The sequence below is a fragment of the Notolepis coatsorum genome, assembly GCF_963971535.1.
Source record: "Notolepis coatsorum genome assembly, chromosome: 9".
In the NCBI taxonomy this organism is placed as follows: domain Eukaryota; kingdom Metazoa; phylum Chordata; class Actinopteri; order Aulopiformes; family Paralepididae; genus Notolepis; species Notolepis coatsorum.
This window is the reverse complement of record NC_140173.1, coordinates 128,576,289-128,593,563: the sequence shown is the minus strand read 5'-3', so window position 1 is coordinate 128,593,563 and position 17,275 is coordinate 128,576,289. Positions and strand designations below refer to the sequence as shown.

At 40.9% G+C, this 17,275-nt stretch overlaps 1 protein-coding gene across 1 annotated transcript in view; it reads right to left on the bottom strand.

The window, feature by feature from the left end:
• piezo1 (piezo type mechanosensitive ion channel component 1 (Er blood group)) overlaps nucleotides 1-17,275 on the bottom strand; it is a 220,676-nt gene that overhangs the window by 4,229 nt on the left and 199,172 nt on the right. Inside the window, 15 exon segments of the mRNA XM_084321995.1 lie at nucleotides 278-357; nucleotides 970-1,092; nucleotides 1,538-1,710; nucleotides 2,474-2,566; nucleotides 2,781-2,969; nucleotides 5,622-5,769; nucleotides 7,667-7,825; nucleotides 10,058-10,119; nucleotides 10,322-10,474; nucleotides 11,825-11,972; nucleotides 13,247-13,394; nucleotides 14,136-14,317; nucleotides 14,976-15,043; nucleotides 16,369-16,503; nucleotides 16,506-16,604. Of these exon segments, the coding sequence (XP_084178121.1) occupies nucleotides 278-357; nucleotides 970-1,092; nucleotides 1,538-1,710; nucleotides 2,474-2,566; nucleotides 2,781-2,969; nucleotides 5,622-5,769; nucleotides 7,667-7,825; nucleotides 10,058-10,119; nucleotides 10,322-10,474; nucleotides 11,825-11,972; nucleotides 13,247-13,394; nucleotides 14,136-14,317; nucleotides 14,976-15,043; nucleotides 16,369-16,503; nucleotides 16,506-16,604 (1,960 nt within the window).

Below are 17,275 nucleotides of genomic sequence, written 5' to 3'. Positions count from 1 at the left end.
ACAAACTTGTATGAACTACCAGTAATATAAATCATATTAACAGAAATGTGTTCCATCTTCATGTCAGATGATTTTCAAAAAGGTGCATGAGTCAATGCAAAAAAAAGAACAAGCAAAGATACTGCTGAAAGTTCAGAATGTTGAAAATGTTTCACTCCATAGATTAATCTAGATAAAAGAAATGTAACGTTTTAAATCATTTTAATTAATCTCCAAAGTTAAAGCATTAACTGTGACAGCCCTAGTATAAATACAAAGATGCATCTAGTGAACTGACCACCGTAGAGCTGGCCGACTGGCTTGGCTTCTGCTCCATTGGGGGCGCGGATGTAGTTAGGAAACATATGAGGGACACGTCTAAATGGAGACATGGAAAACAACACATTTTACGACAGTGGTTCTCAAAGTGGGGTGCGGGGAACCCCAGGGGTCCTTGTGGGGGTCCCAAGCTAAATTAGTAATAGTTTAATTTCACTAATATCTTATTCACTATAAGTTAGCCCACTGAGAGAATGTATATAATGACTATTCTGATCATTAGATCTCACTCTCTCCACTCATATCTCCCCACCTACACACATTATTGACAGTTATGGAACTAAACTGAACTAAATCATCTAATGACAATTATCTTCTCAGACGGGGGTCCCTGATACAATCATTATCAAATGGCGGTCCCTGACCCATTATGTGTACATTTTCCATGAAAGAGTTTGATAACCAATGCTATATGAGACACAAACACAAAAGGAACACAGGCACACTCAATGAATGTAGTTAGAGAGCCTATAAGGAACATTCCTAAAGGAAATACAGTATGTGATGTGATAGAAACACACACGCGCATGCAGGCACACATGCACACACACACACACAGCAATATGAAATATGGAACACTCTAATATTTGTCTGGGACGTCCCACTAACCCTAACAAATGTAAAGACACACTTTAGTGCCATTAGACTTACACAGGGTCTGTGCGGTTGCCCACCAGTAGTGATGCCAGGTCTGCCCTGACTGGGTTCCCTGGATTCAAGGCAATAGAGTGTGTATCGAACGTATGCTCCACTGTACCTCCTTTACCTAGGTCCCTGGGGGGGGGGGGGGAGAGAGCAATAGTTAATGCATACACAAGCATAAGACCATATTCCCCTCATTGCTGTATATCACTGCAAATAGAGTCATATCCACTCACTGCAGTTCCTTGGTACACCCCCAGCAATTAAACACACACTACACAATCGCTTTTATCATACCCCCTCTCCAAAACACACACACACACACACACGGTCATGTGCACAAACAAACACACACTCACACAATCTATAAAAAAAAAAACATATTTTTTTTTGTTTTCTGTTTCTGTACTTGCATGTCATTTTAGCCACCTTAATTGTTAGTTTCATTATGCATTGTGTGTTGAGTACTGACTTTTAATAATTTTGTTTTGCAATAATAAAAAAAAAAAAAAAAAAATAAACATATAAACATGAACATTACCTCATGGAAGGCACACACAGACACATAACCACGTACCTCTGGAAGTTCCACGCGAGTCGCAGCGTCATGTCGACGTTACTTCCCAGCAGCTCCCTGATGACCTCCTGCCTGCTGGGGGGGCTGATCCTCCACACGGAGCCTGAACTGCCCTCTATCCTGGTGGTCACTATGTCGTCATAATTGTATAATGTGATGAACTGCATGGCCACCTAGAGACCACCAGAGAGAGGAGCAGTGTTAAAAAAAACACACCTGCCCACAATCCATAGTGCCAAACATGTATACTGTAAAACTTTAATTAATAGCCCAGGCTTTTTGCTTCAATCACTGAACTCACCCCGCCTTCATTTAGGACAGGCATCTACAGGTATCTACTTCCTTTTGCACAAAAAAGGTACTCAGCAAAGATGGGAAATATCTGTTTATTTAAACCAGTATGACTGTTACTTGTATGAACCAGCATGTAGACACAAAACAAATAAAGACGTGGGTATTCATCTACTAATCCTATGGATTATTTAATTATTAACACTTCACTGCACCAGATCCTCAGCGGTGCTTAGGAAAAGATGGCTGATAAGACTTAGCTCCTGCTCTTTCCATTAATGCAGTCATTCTATCAGCTTGTATACAAAGATTGATGGTAACCTGCTAAATGATGACAATGTGATTAAATAAAGATGTTGGTGTCTGATACCAGTGGGTTTGTTTCTAAGGTTCTCTTTTTTCTCTAGTCTGAGGTTCAGAGAAATGAGGAGAAAACAATAAGATGCTCTCGTGCGCATGCACGCACGCACGCACACACACACACACACACACACACACACACACACACACACACACACACACACACACACACACACACACACACACACACACACACACACACACACACACACACACACACACACACACACACACACACACACACACACACACACACACACACAGAGTAAAGCTAGTGTTACGTACAGCATTGTCTCCAAAGCGCTCAGTGAGGCTGTTGTAGTCTCCTTCTGTGAATGGCTGGATGGACTGCTGCTGTACACTCATGGTGAAGAGGGGCTGGACACACACACACACACATGCACACGCATGCACACACACACACAGCAGGATACAAGTAGTTTACACATAGGTACCTTGCATACATTTTTTATTTCATGGGGTTTTTGATTCATTAATACAGTATGTCTGCAACAGCCTTATACTATAATGATGACCTCTACAATAATTCATTACATCATATCCTATTTATGACCACATCCTGCTTGATTACCTCATATCCTCCGAGCTTGACGGTCACTGTGACGTCGACAGGGTGGTTGACCACGCCCACCACCGATCTGACCAACGAGATGAAGAGGAGGGGGAACCAGATGATGCAGATGAGGAAGAAGATGATGAGGCCTCCCATCCCGTACTTCACTATCTTCTTCTTCTTCTGGCCTTTAGGCTGGGGGTATTTCTGAGGACAGAATACATGTGTCCCCTCTTAGTCCATTCATTGGTCAGTTTGGTTTTAGTAAGACTTTCTTACTTGATTAATCGTTTGTTTATGCTTTTTACCCCATGCACATCTCTGGTAAGAACTAGATTTAAACTTACAATATGTACATTTCTGCCGGCGGTCTCAAAACAATAACAAAAGAAGGCTTTTGGTCGTGAAGGAGCATGTGATCATGGAAGTTGTTGTCTTGATTGTTCAAATGCACTGCACCTTGCTTTGCTTTTAGCTAGATTGAGAAATCAAATGAGCCTGACAGGGTTTGAAAGCTAGTGGCAGACTTGGGAACATCACCCAAATCTCTGTATTAATGTTTAAGTTTTTGAATGAAAAATATTTTTTTTATAAAAAATAAGCTACCTCTGCGAAAACAGATCTGTCAATCAAGCGTCAATCTAGTAGTTTTTAGATATTTTTATGTGGAAATGTTACACATTATATCTTTAATTAGGTCATTCTGGATGTTTTAATGTGGGAAGCACTATTTTACAGATTTGACGATTAAATAAACGAATAGATTAGTGTACAAAAACAGGCTTCGGGGACAGCCTTAAAAAAAAAAAACACACACACACAGGCAGTTACGTTTATGTTATAGCAACTCTATACCAGAAATCTAATAGAGGGCAAAATGCGTTCCTTCAGAGAACCACCTCACGGCCAAAAAACCTTTCAGCTCATGTAGCCTACTTGTGTGCAGCCAGAAACAGACATAGCACGTAGTATATTTTGGATAGATGGCTCATTTATATTATGTCAGCAATATAAATACCAACTGAGTGTAAAAAACTGAACCACTTTCAGCAGCTCAATATAAACTCTGGCAGGAAAAGGTTTAATTAATGAAATGACTGACTGTAAGCTACTTTCAGTGCCAACATACACACACACGCGCACACGCACACATACACATACACATACACACACACACACACACACACACACACACACACACACACACACACACACACACACACACACACACACACACACACCGAACCCCATCCTAAGACATGCCTTTATGATCCCAGCCTCAGAAAGCGAGTCTGACGAGTTTGGCGAGGGAACCTGTAGTAGGCCTGTCACCCCTTCTAACTTAGGTGAGCAACTCAGGCCACATAATGCCACATATCCATTACCAATTATACACATAAATGTATGCATGTAAATACTGTATTCATGTGTATGTGTTTACTGTATGGGTATGTGTAGATATGTTGGACTTGAATGTAAATGTTCATTTTGAATTGAATCCTCTCATTCTACAGCAGTCTAATGTATTATTCTTATGTAGCGCCCCCCATGGTGGTTTTGTGAATAGAAACCATTGTATGTATGGTCATGTTACCTTTGACCTGGAAATATATAGGTGTCAGACAAGCAACAAGCACGAACTGCGTATGCTGTGCACAAAACATGCAATATCTTGCGTTCTAGAAAATGAGCATGGAATTTGTTGATACGGGACGCTTTTTAGCCTGGGATTGCGCAGGAACGGAGGTATGTAGAAATAAACGGGTTGTTCCCTGTTGGAGTATGAATATTGCCTTTCAAATGAGCCACAGTATCGTCTCCATAGCTATAATATAGAATATACGATGGGTCTGCAAACATCGTCAAAATGGTCTGAAATGCTGGCGCCAGGGAGTACAGATGGGAAAACAGCATGGCAGTTAAAGGAGCTATGCTACTGACACTATGGACTGAGCTATTCCTTAAAGGAGTTATGCTACTGACACAACGCACAGAGCTATTCCTTAAAGGAGCTATGCTACTGACTAGGGGTGTAACGATTAGGGATGGGTACCGTTCACATTAGAACCGATACGGTACCGGTACCTGTGAATCGTTACCGGTACCCAACGGTACCTTTATTCGGCACTTTAGTCTCTAAAAATGTAATCTACCTACCGCATTTGTGAAAAAAAAATCCAAACTTCAAATAACCACATTTTCTACCGTTTTCGGCTTGCCATTGCCCCGACTGCTTTGTTGTTGAATCCAGTAAAATCCTAGGTAAGCGTATATTGTGTGTGTGAAAGTTGACGTGAAGAAAAAAAAGTTAAAAAAATGTTAAAAAAAATATATATTTTACAGTCCCGAATTCTGGCATTGACGGATCTCACATGAATCGGTACTCGGTAGTACTGACGTGATTCGGTAGGTACCTTTAAAAGTACCAAATTCGGTACTCATCCCTAGTAACGATGCATCGATGCATCGATCCTAATGTGACGATTCAACTGCATCGATTTGAAAATGTTAGAATAGATTAGAATCGAAATAAAAAAATTATAATAATTGTTTTCTTTTTTGTATTGTTTTTATTGACCTATAGTCCATTCATGCTGAGTGAATCAGTTCCCCCAGCCACATTTGTGTATTAAACATTTTTGGGTTAATTAACTGACCTCATTACTGACACTACGCACTGCACTAAAGTTTTTCTAAAAGGAGCTGAATGACTCAGCTATATACAGTATATATATTCCCCTGCTCTTAGGTAGAAAAACAACTATTTTTGCATATTTTTAAGTAACAAATCATATGCGCATATTTTGCATACTTTACCAGCCTACTACATGTGTGCCTGTAGTCTGATCTTCTAGTTACCTTCTCTGTTTCGCGGCTGCATTTGATGATGAAGATATTGGCGTAGATGTCCTCCACACACATCCAGTTGGAGAGGGACAGTGTGGTGTCGGTCCAAACCCAGTCCATCACAGCACGCAACTCCACCAGGAACGGAACCAGACGGAACCTAGCAGGGCACACACATACAGTACACATCAGTAGATGGACAAATACATACATACTATACATGTCATGTACACACATACACATCCATGTAAGTAGATGGACAAATAAATACACACACACACATTGATTGATTGATTGATTGATTGATTGATTGATTGATTGATTAACAGATTGCAGAATGGGTACAATACAGTACAGCTCAATACACACAATTGTTAAGGGGATGCAGACCAGAGAAAGACTTTCGTCTTGTTTACATCAGGGTCCCCCATTTTCAATTCATCAGGAAGTAAAGATGAAGTACACACATGAAGTAAAGATGTCAGACACATCTGCAGGCAGCCTAGTCAATTTTGCCATTCCAAGACTTAAGGCTTAAATTCTTAGCTTTCAAAACTCAATGGTCCTCATTCTCAAACGGACTTACGAGAAAGTTACCAGGAAATTCCTTCATAACTCGATTTACGAACTTATTCGTTGTAGGGTTTATATAGGATCTACGAACTCGAAGTCGGACAGACCGGTGCGCGCCCGTGTTTTCAACAACTTTCTTTGGGACAAATCCTTGGGGATGAATCCTTGAATACAGGGGTCAGCATGGAGCAGATGCAATGCTGAGCCTCTTGCTGTTTTGCACACGGCCCTCGCCTTATAAGAAGCTGGCGGGTGTATCTGTATGCAAATTCAGGTGTATGAGAACGCGCTTCCAGTTTAAGAACTGGAAGACGTTTTTCATTCATGGGAACCCAGCTGCGATGATTTTGGCTAGGATTTTTTTTAAATTTGTTAGTACAAACTTTTTACCAAGATATTTACAAAGGACTTATGAACATGTTCGAGAATGAGGACCAATGTCGTGTTTATCTTTATTATAATTATTTTCATTGTATGTTACTATTGCACTTTACTGTTGCATTTGCACTCTGGTTGGATGTTGTATTGTACTTGTGCTGTATAATGACAATGCATTTGAACCTAATCTAATACAATTTTGATCAGTCACAAATCGCTTCCGCGCTACCTGTTGAATATTTCCCCCATAAGGGTCAGCACGGAGCAGATGCAATGGATAGCCTCTCCTTATAAGGAGCTGGTGGGGCGTTACTGTATGCAAATGAAGGTGTACGAGAACGTGCTTCCAGTTTAAGAATGAGTGATGTTTTTTATTCATGGGAACCCAGCTGCGATGATTTTGGCCACCTACGAAGACCGTTTCACACGTCCACCTGCGAAGACCGTTTGTACAAACCTTTTACAAAGATAGTTACAAAGATACTTTGTATGAACATGTTCGAGAATGAGGTCCAATATATTTAATTGGCCACTCTCAATAACATATACAATGTGTACTGTCTGTATTCCGGCCACTTTAGTGAGAAAATATGAATAACGTTAACGTTAATTGTAATGGTAGCAAGCCTTCAACAAGCTAAACTACCGGTAAGTTAGCTTACAGGGTTTGAAAAGCTGCTTGTATGGGCTTCCCCAGCCCCCACTCCTAACGTTACTCCTGACAAGCCAGGGTTGTAAAACATTTATTGCTTATTGTTATAATGCAGTTGAGTGATGTTGCTTCTGACATACTGTACCCCCTCTCCCTTAAATACTAGTCACGTTCTGAAATCTACAGCATAACCTGATATTTTTCCGTTTCATTTAAAAAGAATAATTAAAATGCCATCAGCCGCCCTGCTCTCTAAATATCAGATCACCCATATCAGTCGACCACTACTATACAGTAATATACATAGATATAGACAGTTACAGAATAATGACAAGCATCTATTCTATGGCAATCATTAATTTATTTATCCATCCATCCATCCATCCATCCATCCATCCATCCATCCATCCATCCATCCATCCATCCATCCATCCATCCATCCATCCATCCATACCCTTGGAATAGGAACAGGTTGAGGTGGTTGAATTTCTTGGTGAGGAAGTTGCCTAGGATACGGGTGGGGTAGCCACAGCGGATTTGATAAGCAGACAGGGCAAAGTAGATGCACTTGACGAAATACCACAGCTGGGCCACAAAGTTCTGACTGAACATCCTGGAGGGAGAAAGGTACAATTCAACATTTAACATGTGACCTTGTGATGACCCTCTTAATAACCGTGTGCTTCCGATAATATACAACAGGTTTCATAGGCCCTTGGTTATACAACAGAAGTAAATTATGAAAACATCACAACTGCCATCATGAGGTTAGCATACATTAAGTTACATTAAGACATAAAACCTTCGACAACATGGCTCTAGTTAACAAACTCGAGCATCAGCACATGCCATCATATTAACAATCCAAAAACATGTTGACAGAAACAGATCCTAGCTACTGGGAGTGTGTTAACCCCTTAAGCCTGATCGGCCCGGTACCAGGCCCAGATGTATTTCACGTCATAAATAGATCAATACAGTCCGTATTAATGTTGCGTTTCTTTTTCAAATGTAGCCAAGAGTACAAGACCCTAATCCAATCAAAACAGCAGTCAAAGTGTATATTTTCAGCACTGCGTTTGTTTACCAATGATTTTAAGTAGGGATGTCCCGATCACGTTTTTTTGCTCCCGATCCGATCCCGATCATGTGATTTTGAGTATCTACCGATACCGATATTTCCCGATCCGATCAAAATTATTTTTTTTATTTTTTTTTATTCAACAAACATGACCATGTTCACGTCTTAAACTCATACTGAGGCCTTAGTTTTGGTTTTAAATTGCATATCATCATTCATTTATTTATTGTCACACAGAGCAGAAGAATTTTGCCAAAACAAACCAATAGTATCCAGCTGCAGAACAGCAGACCAGCCACACTCTCAGACCCAAACGCATTTCCTTTGATTTAATTATACATCAAATGATTTATGAAGTTAACTTTTCACCTGGATAACGTCAACATTCAGGGTGAATGTAATGTGAGAAATTGGGATAAAAAAAATTTAAATAAAAATTATTTGGGTCTGAGATTGTGGCTGGTCTGCCGTTCTGCAGCTGGATACTATTGGTTTGTTTTGGCAAAATTCTTCTGCTCTGTGACAATAAATAAATGAATGATGATATGCAATTTAAAACCAAAACTAAGGCCTCAGTATGAGTTTAAGACGTGAACATGGTCATGTTTGTTGAATAAAAAAAAAAAAGCAAATTTTTTTTTTTTTTTTTTTTTTTTTTGCCGATCCCGATCTTCGGAAAATCACGTGATCGGCCCCGATCCCGATCACGTGATCGGATCGGGACATCCCTAATTTTAAGTGTTATTAGCTAAATAGTCATGAGATTGTTGTAGTCCTAAGAAAGAGGAGACCCAGGGCTTTCGAAGGACGTCGACATTTCATAAAACTACACTACCCAGCTCACACCAGCCGCTGTCAAAGCTGCAGCCGGCTGACTTGAAAAAAAATATCGACGTGATTTTGGTGATTATATCTCACAGGTCGAAAAAAAAACCTGAACGATATTGCCATAAAATACAACATATATTGTTTCTTTACCTTTCTGTGAACGTCTAGAAAGAAACATGTCGCAATCTGGTGATAATGGCGGAGCTATGGACATTATACAAAAGTAACTGTACTTAGAGTAGTTTCATTCACAGTCTTTGCTGCCCTGTAACGGGTGCCTGGTGGTACTAAATACAGATTTAACGCTGCCATTGGAAAGAGGAGATTTGGCCCGATTTGAATTGTTCACGTCTGGTCTATGTTAGCATGGTGTTATTCACCATCAAAGATGAAAATAAATTATAATAATAATAATTGATATTCTCCTTTGGTTCATTACAATTTACTCAAGCATAGTAACAGACAATATTTCTGACACTGGGAATACATTCCCTAGATGTCCCTAGATACCAAGAACATGCAAATGGACCTTGTAGAAGTGGAGAAATCTTTAATTTACTTGGGTATGTACTTCTAGGCAAATCTTCTGAAAGGCTCAGGCTTCAGAGGTTAAATGCTCCGGCCGAAGGCACATCCATGACAATGGACACTGACACAGAGACTGAGGTGTGTGTCCAACTGCACATGCACTTAGTATAGGGAAATTAACACCTGCTTCTCCAATCATGATCAGAGATGATCTCCAGTCAGTCAGTCAGTCAGTCAGTCAGTCAGTCAGTCAGTCAGTCAGTCAGTCAGTAAGTCAGTCATGATTAGCCACTCTGCTTCTAGTGGCGGCTCACAGGCATAGCACTGTGTCAGATCAACGTCATGAAGAATCCTTATTATGACACTCTGTTAACAACATTTTCCTTTTAAACACCTCTTCCCACTCACCTCTCTGTGACAGCAGGCAGGATGAAGAACATCCACAGGTGGATCCCAAACACCAGCAGGATCTGGATGGATGAACAAATGAATCATTCATTGACTGATTGAATTAATTAATTAATGAAAAGAGAAACGTCGCTATGGAAACCAGTATTATACAGTCACCGGGAAGTCATTTGTAAAGATTATACTGCATATGAAATGTACAGACAGACAGAACCACACACACACACATATTATAGAGAGCTATACAGATGAGCTCAGGCTGACCTGGAAGATGAGCTTTCCCAGCACGGTCTTGCGGAGGTAGAGGGCTCTGTCGATGATCATGGTGCTGAACTGGATCAGCAGCATCACCAGGAAGGCCTCTGGGACCTGGTCCTCTGAGAGCGTGGAGGCTATGTCTGCTGCAGCACTGTGTTTCTGGACACACCGCAAACCATCAGACTCCATGCCAGGCAGGGTTCAATTCACTTTCAATTCAACTAATTCAGGATTTTATTTCATAATAAAAAGGGACATATTATGTATCTTTTTTTATCAATTTCATACGACTTCCTTGAATCTTAAAATATGATTTTTTGTGCAAAGAAACTACATTTTATTTTCGTCCCCACATCACATTTTGAATGGATTATGTCCTTCATACATTGGGGTAAGCAGTGTTCCTGGTTCCAAGAAGGACAGCTAATTGATTCATCAAATGTATTGATTGTTTTCCCACGTCCAGCATTCATTCTTGACACACACGGCAAGGAGCACCTATGTCATTGTTCTCCTGCGCCTATTTGAGACCCAGATCCTTACAAAGATTAGACAAACCCCATTTCCATAACATAGCCTTTAAAATTCAAAGACTAAAAAAACGTTTGGCATGAAAATGTTGTATTATCAAACATCTTATTAAGTGTTGAAAGTGGATTGATCCTAACCCTGCTCATTGCAGTGTGGACTCAGGTCTGCTGTTGGAGAGACATTGGACCTCATCCTCAAACGGACTTATGATAAAGTTACCAGCACATTTCTTCGTGACTCGATTTACAAACTTTTTTGGCATTCTCGAACGGCTTCTTTTCGTAAATTTATTCGTAGCTACGAACAGGATTTACAAACTTGAAAAGGCAGTCATAAGTTTGACAGACTAGTGTGCGACCGTGTTTTCAACGGGTTCATTAGGGAGAAATCCTTGGGGATTGTGTTCACTTCGATTCTACAGACATCCTCAGAATTAAACAATAATAATAATAATAATAATAATAATAATAATAATAATAATAATAATAATAATAATAATAATAATAATAATAATAATAATAATAATAATAATAATAATAATAATAATAATAATAATAATAAATAATGCGACTATATCTGGATGTATTGGTGTGTGCACCCAAGTTTTTAACAGGTTCATTTGGGAGAAATCCTTGAGGATTGTGTTCACTTCGATTCTACAGACATCATCGGAATTAAATAATTATGATAATAATAAATACGACAATATTTGTATCATTAACAATTATGTTTTACATTTAGTCACGACTCAACGAACCATGTCTGAAAATAAATAAATAAATAAGAACTGAACCCAATCACGTGGATGTAGCTATAGTGGAATAGACTGTACTAATAATCCATATACCGTCTTATTCTCTATGATATTATTTATTGTTGGTTTTATTTATTTCTTACATCGCTTAGTACACACATCTAAGAGCCAGTGGAGAAACAGCTCATCCCACCAACCCATCCATCCATCCATCCATCCCTTACCCCAAAGGCCCAGAATCCAAAGACGATGATGATGAAGTCAATGACGTCGGTCAGGAACATGAACGCATAAACGTCTGTAGCAGCCCGATAATCAGTGTGGATGATGTCACCAAAGAAACTCTGGACTGGTTTGTATGCACGTTGTGCACTGGAGAGGAGAGGAGAGGATAGGAGAGGAGAGGAGAGGAGAGGAGAGGAGAGGAGAGGGGGGAGGGGAGGGGAGAGGAGAGGAGAGGAGAGGAGAGGAGAGGAGAGGAGAGGAGAGGAGAGGAGAGGAGAGGAGAGGAGAGGAGAGGAGAGGAGAGGAGAGGAGAGGAGAGGAGAGGGGGGAGGGGAGAGGAGAGGAGAGGAGAGGAGGAGAGGAGAGGAGAGGAGGAGAGGAGAGGAGAGGAGGAGAGGAGAGGAGAGGAGGAGAGGAGAGGAGAGGAGAGGAGAGGAGAGGAGAGGAGAGGAGGAGAGGAGAGGAGAGGAGAGGAGAGGAGAGGAGAGGAGAGGAGGAGAGGAGAGGAGATGATGAGAGGAGAGGAGAGGAGAGGAGAGGAGAGGAGAGGAGAGGAGAGGAGAGGAGAGGAGGTTATTAACGTTACAGTGGTCAGTGATTGGAGTTCATCATTTTACCACTGCATCACTGCCAATATCTGACATCACCATATACAGTACAGGGTTGGGATCAATGCACTTTCAGTTCAATCAATCCAAAAACCTTGCTGGATACTATTCTCATGTACTTACATAAGACCATCTGAGTTTAAGTGTTTGAATTTGATAGAAAATCCACTGATCATTGAAAGTGATTTGAACCCAACCGTGATATGACTAGGGGTGGGGGAAAAAATCGATACGTAGTAGTATCGCGATACTTTGCGTGGCGATACTGTATCGATACAGGGACGCCAAGTATCGATATTTAATTATTCATAAAAAATTAATATATATTATTTTTTTTGTATAAGGAAGTTGCATTGTTCATTTCAATACCCTTAATAGTACAGTAGTCCACAAACACACACACATGTGCATTCACTTAAGTTGGAATATGACTGTAATACAAACAGTTCAGTTTGTCAGGTACATGCAACACAGATTGCAGTGTTTACATCTGTCTGCTTGAGAAAATACCATGTTCTGCAATAGAAATGATTGAAGTGAGATGAACAGACTGAACTTTATTTTATTAGATAAAACATGGTGACAAAGTTTTACTTTGCAGTTGAAAAAAGGTAATAAATAAAATGTGATCCAAAAAACAAACAAAAAAACAAATAAAAAATCGCAATACTCAGCGTATCGCGATATTTTTAGTATCGCGATAGTCTCGTATGGTGAGGTCTCTGGCGATTCCCACCCCTAGATATGACCCTCTCCTAACTAACCCACCACTGCACCAGTAGGTTGAGCCTCGTGCCAGAGAGGCAGACTCACCATGAGACGACGGTGTGTTGGATCTTCTGTCCTATAGCCAGGAGTCTCTTGCTGGCCTCCTCCCTCCTGCGGCCCTTCTGCTTCTTGTTAACAGGCTCTGTAGGCTCTGCAGGCTCTGTAGGCTCCGATGTCTCTGTAAGGGATTCGGCTAGAGACACGTTCACAGTCAGAATCAACAGATTCAGAAGAATTAAGAAAAATACTCAGGAAAAATGATCAAAATCAGGGTAAACCGAAATGTATCAAAATCATACATATATAGCCTACATACACATACTGTACATACATACATACATACATACATACATACATACATACATACATACATACATACATACATACATACATACATACATACATACATACATACATGCATACACGCATACACGCATACATACATACATACATACATACATACATACATACATACTATACATACATACATACATACATACATACATACATACATACATACATACATACATACATACATACATACATACAGCATACACGCAGTCAAAGTCTTAATTCACAATTTTCTTTAAATACAATATCTCAAAATTGTATATTTTGTTCATGCATTCATCCCTCCTCCGCCCGCCCGCCCTCCTCCCTCCCTCCCTCCCTCCCTCCCTCCCTCCCTCCCTCCCTCCCTCCAGTAATGTGCATCAGATTGTCAGGTAGCTAACATAGCTATCAGGCTACCACGGCTGTCATGGAAGACAAATCTTAGACCAATGATTAAAACAGATTAACGAGCGTAAGTACTTGTCAGAAAACCAATTCAGAACACTTTGTGAGTGATTTCTTCCATGCTATACATAATTTCCATTATTCATGATGACACCCCCTCATTACATTGTCTGGGGGGGGGGGGGCATCTCCTGACCTTTGCTAGGTTGCGGTTTCTTTTTCTTGCGGAAGCGAAGCAAGCTGCCCTTCCTTCGCCCCTCCCCCTCTGCGGGCTCGGAGGTGCTGATAGGTTCTGGTCCGTCTGCCTGCTGTGCGGGGGTGGGGGTTCGCCAGCAGGAGTTTGTGGAGTTGGAGCAGAGCTGATACTGAGCTCCGAGTCTGGGTCAGCCTGGGTCTCCTGGTGCTGCTGAGCAATAGAGGTTATTAGACACTATTGTATGATGTGATGATGATTTTTAAATGTATTTATTTATATATATATATTTGATTGTTGTGACATTTATTACTTAAACATATGAAACATTTACTAGGAAAGTGCCACAGTCATGTAAAACATTTATGTAAACCAATCCTTTTTCATGTCACAAGACATGATCTGTTGCCTTTGCATTCCTTCTTAATAAACGCATTGTAATGAAACCAATCCTCCTTATAAAAGCATTATATTTAGATCATTCCTCCTTAATAAAAGCATTGTATTTAAATCATTCTGGGATGCAAAATGGTGCATACGAAGGCAATCAAAGATGAGTAGAGTATCTTGACTCGTTTTGTTTCCACCTAGAAGCAAGTCATAGTACATAGTTGTAGCAACCTTCTCCATCTGGTCCAGTTTGACATCGTCCAGGTTCACCAGACTGGATCCAGGACGGTTCTGCTCTCCTCCAGCTCCCTCCTTTCCTTTGCATCCTCCTCCTCCTCTTCTCTCCTTCCTCCTTCTTCTTGCAGCTCTCCGGTGAGGAGGTCTTCTCCTCCATCTCTCCCTCCTTTCCTTTGCCATCCTCCTCCTCCTTCTCTCCTTCCTCCTTCTTCTTGCAGCTCTCCGGTGAGGAGGTCTTCTCCTCCAGGGTCCCTCATGTTCTCCTCATCCCACAGGCCGTAACGCTAGACACACACACACACACACACACACACACACACACAATTTTAAAGCTGTAGTTGTGAATCAGGCTAAGCTACTGTATGTTGCACCTCAAGTTTCAAGTTTCTTTATTAGTTGTCATACAGAAGTACAGAATACGTTTATACAAAATGCTTCTTTCTATTACGCTCCTTGATGGCCATGTTTTTTTTTGCCTTTTACTACTACATTTTCTCGTTTAAATTCCTTCCTAGTCGTTGCGCTGCCCTACTGTCGGCCTGGTGTAGAAGACTACCACAGACATGTGGAGTCGCCAGCCACTTCTTTTCACCTGACAGCGAGGAGTTTCACTGGGAGTTTCCCCCAGATCCTCTCCCCTGCTTCAGGCCGAGAGAGATATCAGGCTTACTAGGCTTCAGACAGGGCTACTCTGTGGCCGAGAGAGAGATATTAGGCTTACTAGGCTTCAGACAGGGCTACTCTGTGGCCGAGAGAGATATCAGGCTTACTAGGCTTCAGACAGGGCTACTCTGTGGCCGAGAGAGATATCAGGCTTACTAGGCTTCAGACAGGGCTACTCTGTGGCCGAGAGAGAGATATTAGGCTTACTAGGCTTCAGACAGGGCTACTCTGTGGCCGAGAGAGAGATATTAGGCTTACTAGGCTTCAGACAGGGCTACTCTGTGGCCCGAGAGAGATATCAGGCTTACTAGGCTTCAGACAGGGCTACTCTGTGGCCGAGAGATATTAGGCTTACTAGGCTTCAGGCAGGGCTACTCTGTGGCCAAGGGAGGACTATTCTGCTACACATGGCCTCAAAAGGCCGCCTATGTTAGAATCTTCTTCTTTTTTTCTTTTTTTTAGAGCATTACTTTTTTTTTTTTTTTTTGCACAAATCTTTCCAATATTCACAAGACAACTTTCCACAGCATAATATGCAACATCCAAGATTTGTCTTTTTCTTTTTCGTAACATCATACAAAACATACAAAAGACTCATACAAACACATTAACAACTGACATGGAAATTAAAAAAGCACTTAAAAAAAAACATTACTATACATTGTGCATATATATCCCTGATGCACATACGTTACATGTAGACCGATCTACCTGCGAGCAGGTATGTGCTGCATCTTCTATCGGGATGCCATCTTTCTCCATAGTGCATGTGAGAGGATGCGTCTCAAATATATGTAGGTGTGTGTGAGAACATGTATGAATGTGTGTCTCAGATATGTGGGTACGTGTCTCACGTAAGTATGTGTGTATGTCTCATCCGTGTGTGTGTGTGCATCTCTCAGGTACGTGACTGTGTTAGAATCTTCTTCGCGGTAAAGTTACCTACCATTAACAGTGAGCGATGGAAGAACAGCGCCAGCAGCTGCAGCAGGTCGTATCTGATGTAGTTGTCGGTCTTCTCCAAACCCAGGATGCGAGGAGGGAAGTAAGGCTTGTCTTCGTTCAGATTGGTCTCAGGATGCGAGGAGGGAAGTAAGGCTTGTCTTCGTTCAGATTGGTCTCATAAACACTGTTCCACGGTATGAACCCAAACTGGAACAGGTACTTCATCACCACCATCACCTAGGAGACCACACAACAGGACCCGTCATATAACTCACTGTCCGGGGTCGGTTTGTATGATCAGCATAATGTGAAGCAGAAACACCCCTGGGCTAAATCCGTGTCAAGTTTACTCTGACTTGCAGAGTAATCTCCTCGAATACAGTTGAATATATTACATTAAAAATAGAAATATTTGGGTACATTACAAAGTAACAAAATAACAAAGTAACGTGTTAAAGGTGCTATAGAATAAAAACGAATTATGTAGAGTAAAAATAATAATGCATTAATTAATTTCGAATAAAAAAAGAATAGGCGGGTCAAAATGTAATGTTGCTGATCTAACAAATAGGTTGTTACTTGTGGTACATACATTGTTGTCCTTTTGTTGTGGATTCAAATACATTTAGTTTTGTTACTTTTAAGAGAAGTAATGAGTAATGACCCCTACACTGCGTACAACAACTGTGTGTGTGTGTGTGTGTGTGTGTGTGTGTGTGTGTGTGTGTGTGTGTGTGTGTGTGTGTGTGTGTGTGTGTGTGTGTGTGTGTGTGTGTGTGTGTAGGTGTGTGTGTGTGTGTGTGTGTGTGTGTCTGTGTGTGTGTGTGTGTGTGTGTGTGTGTGTGTGTGTGTGTGTGTGTGTGTGTGTGTGTGTGTGTGTGTGTGTGTGTGTGTGTGTGTGTGTGTGT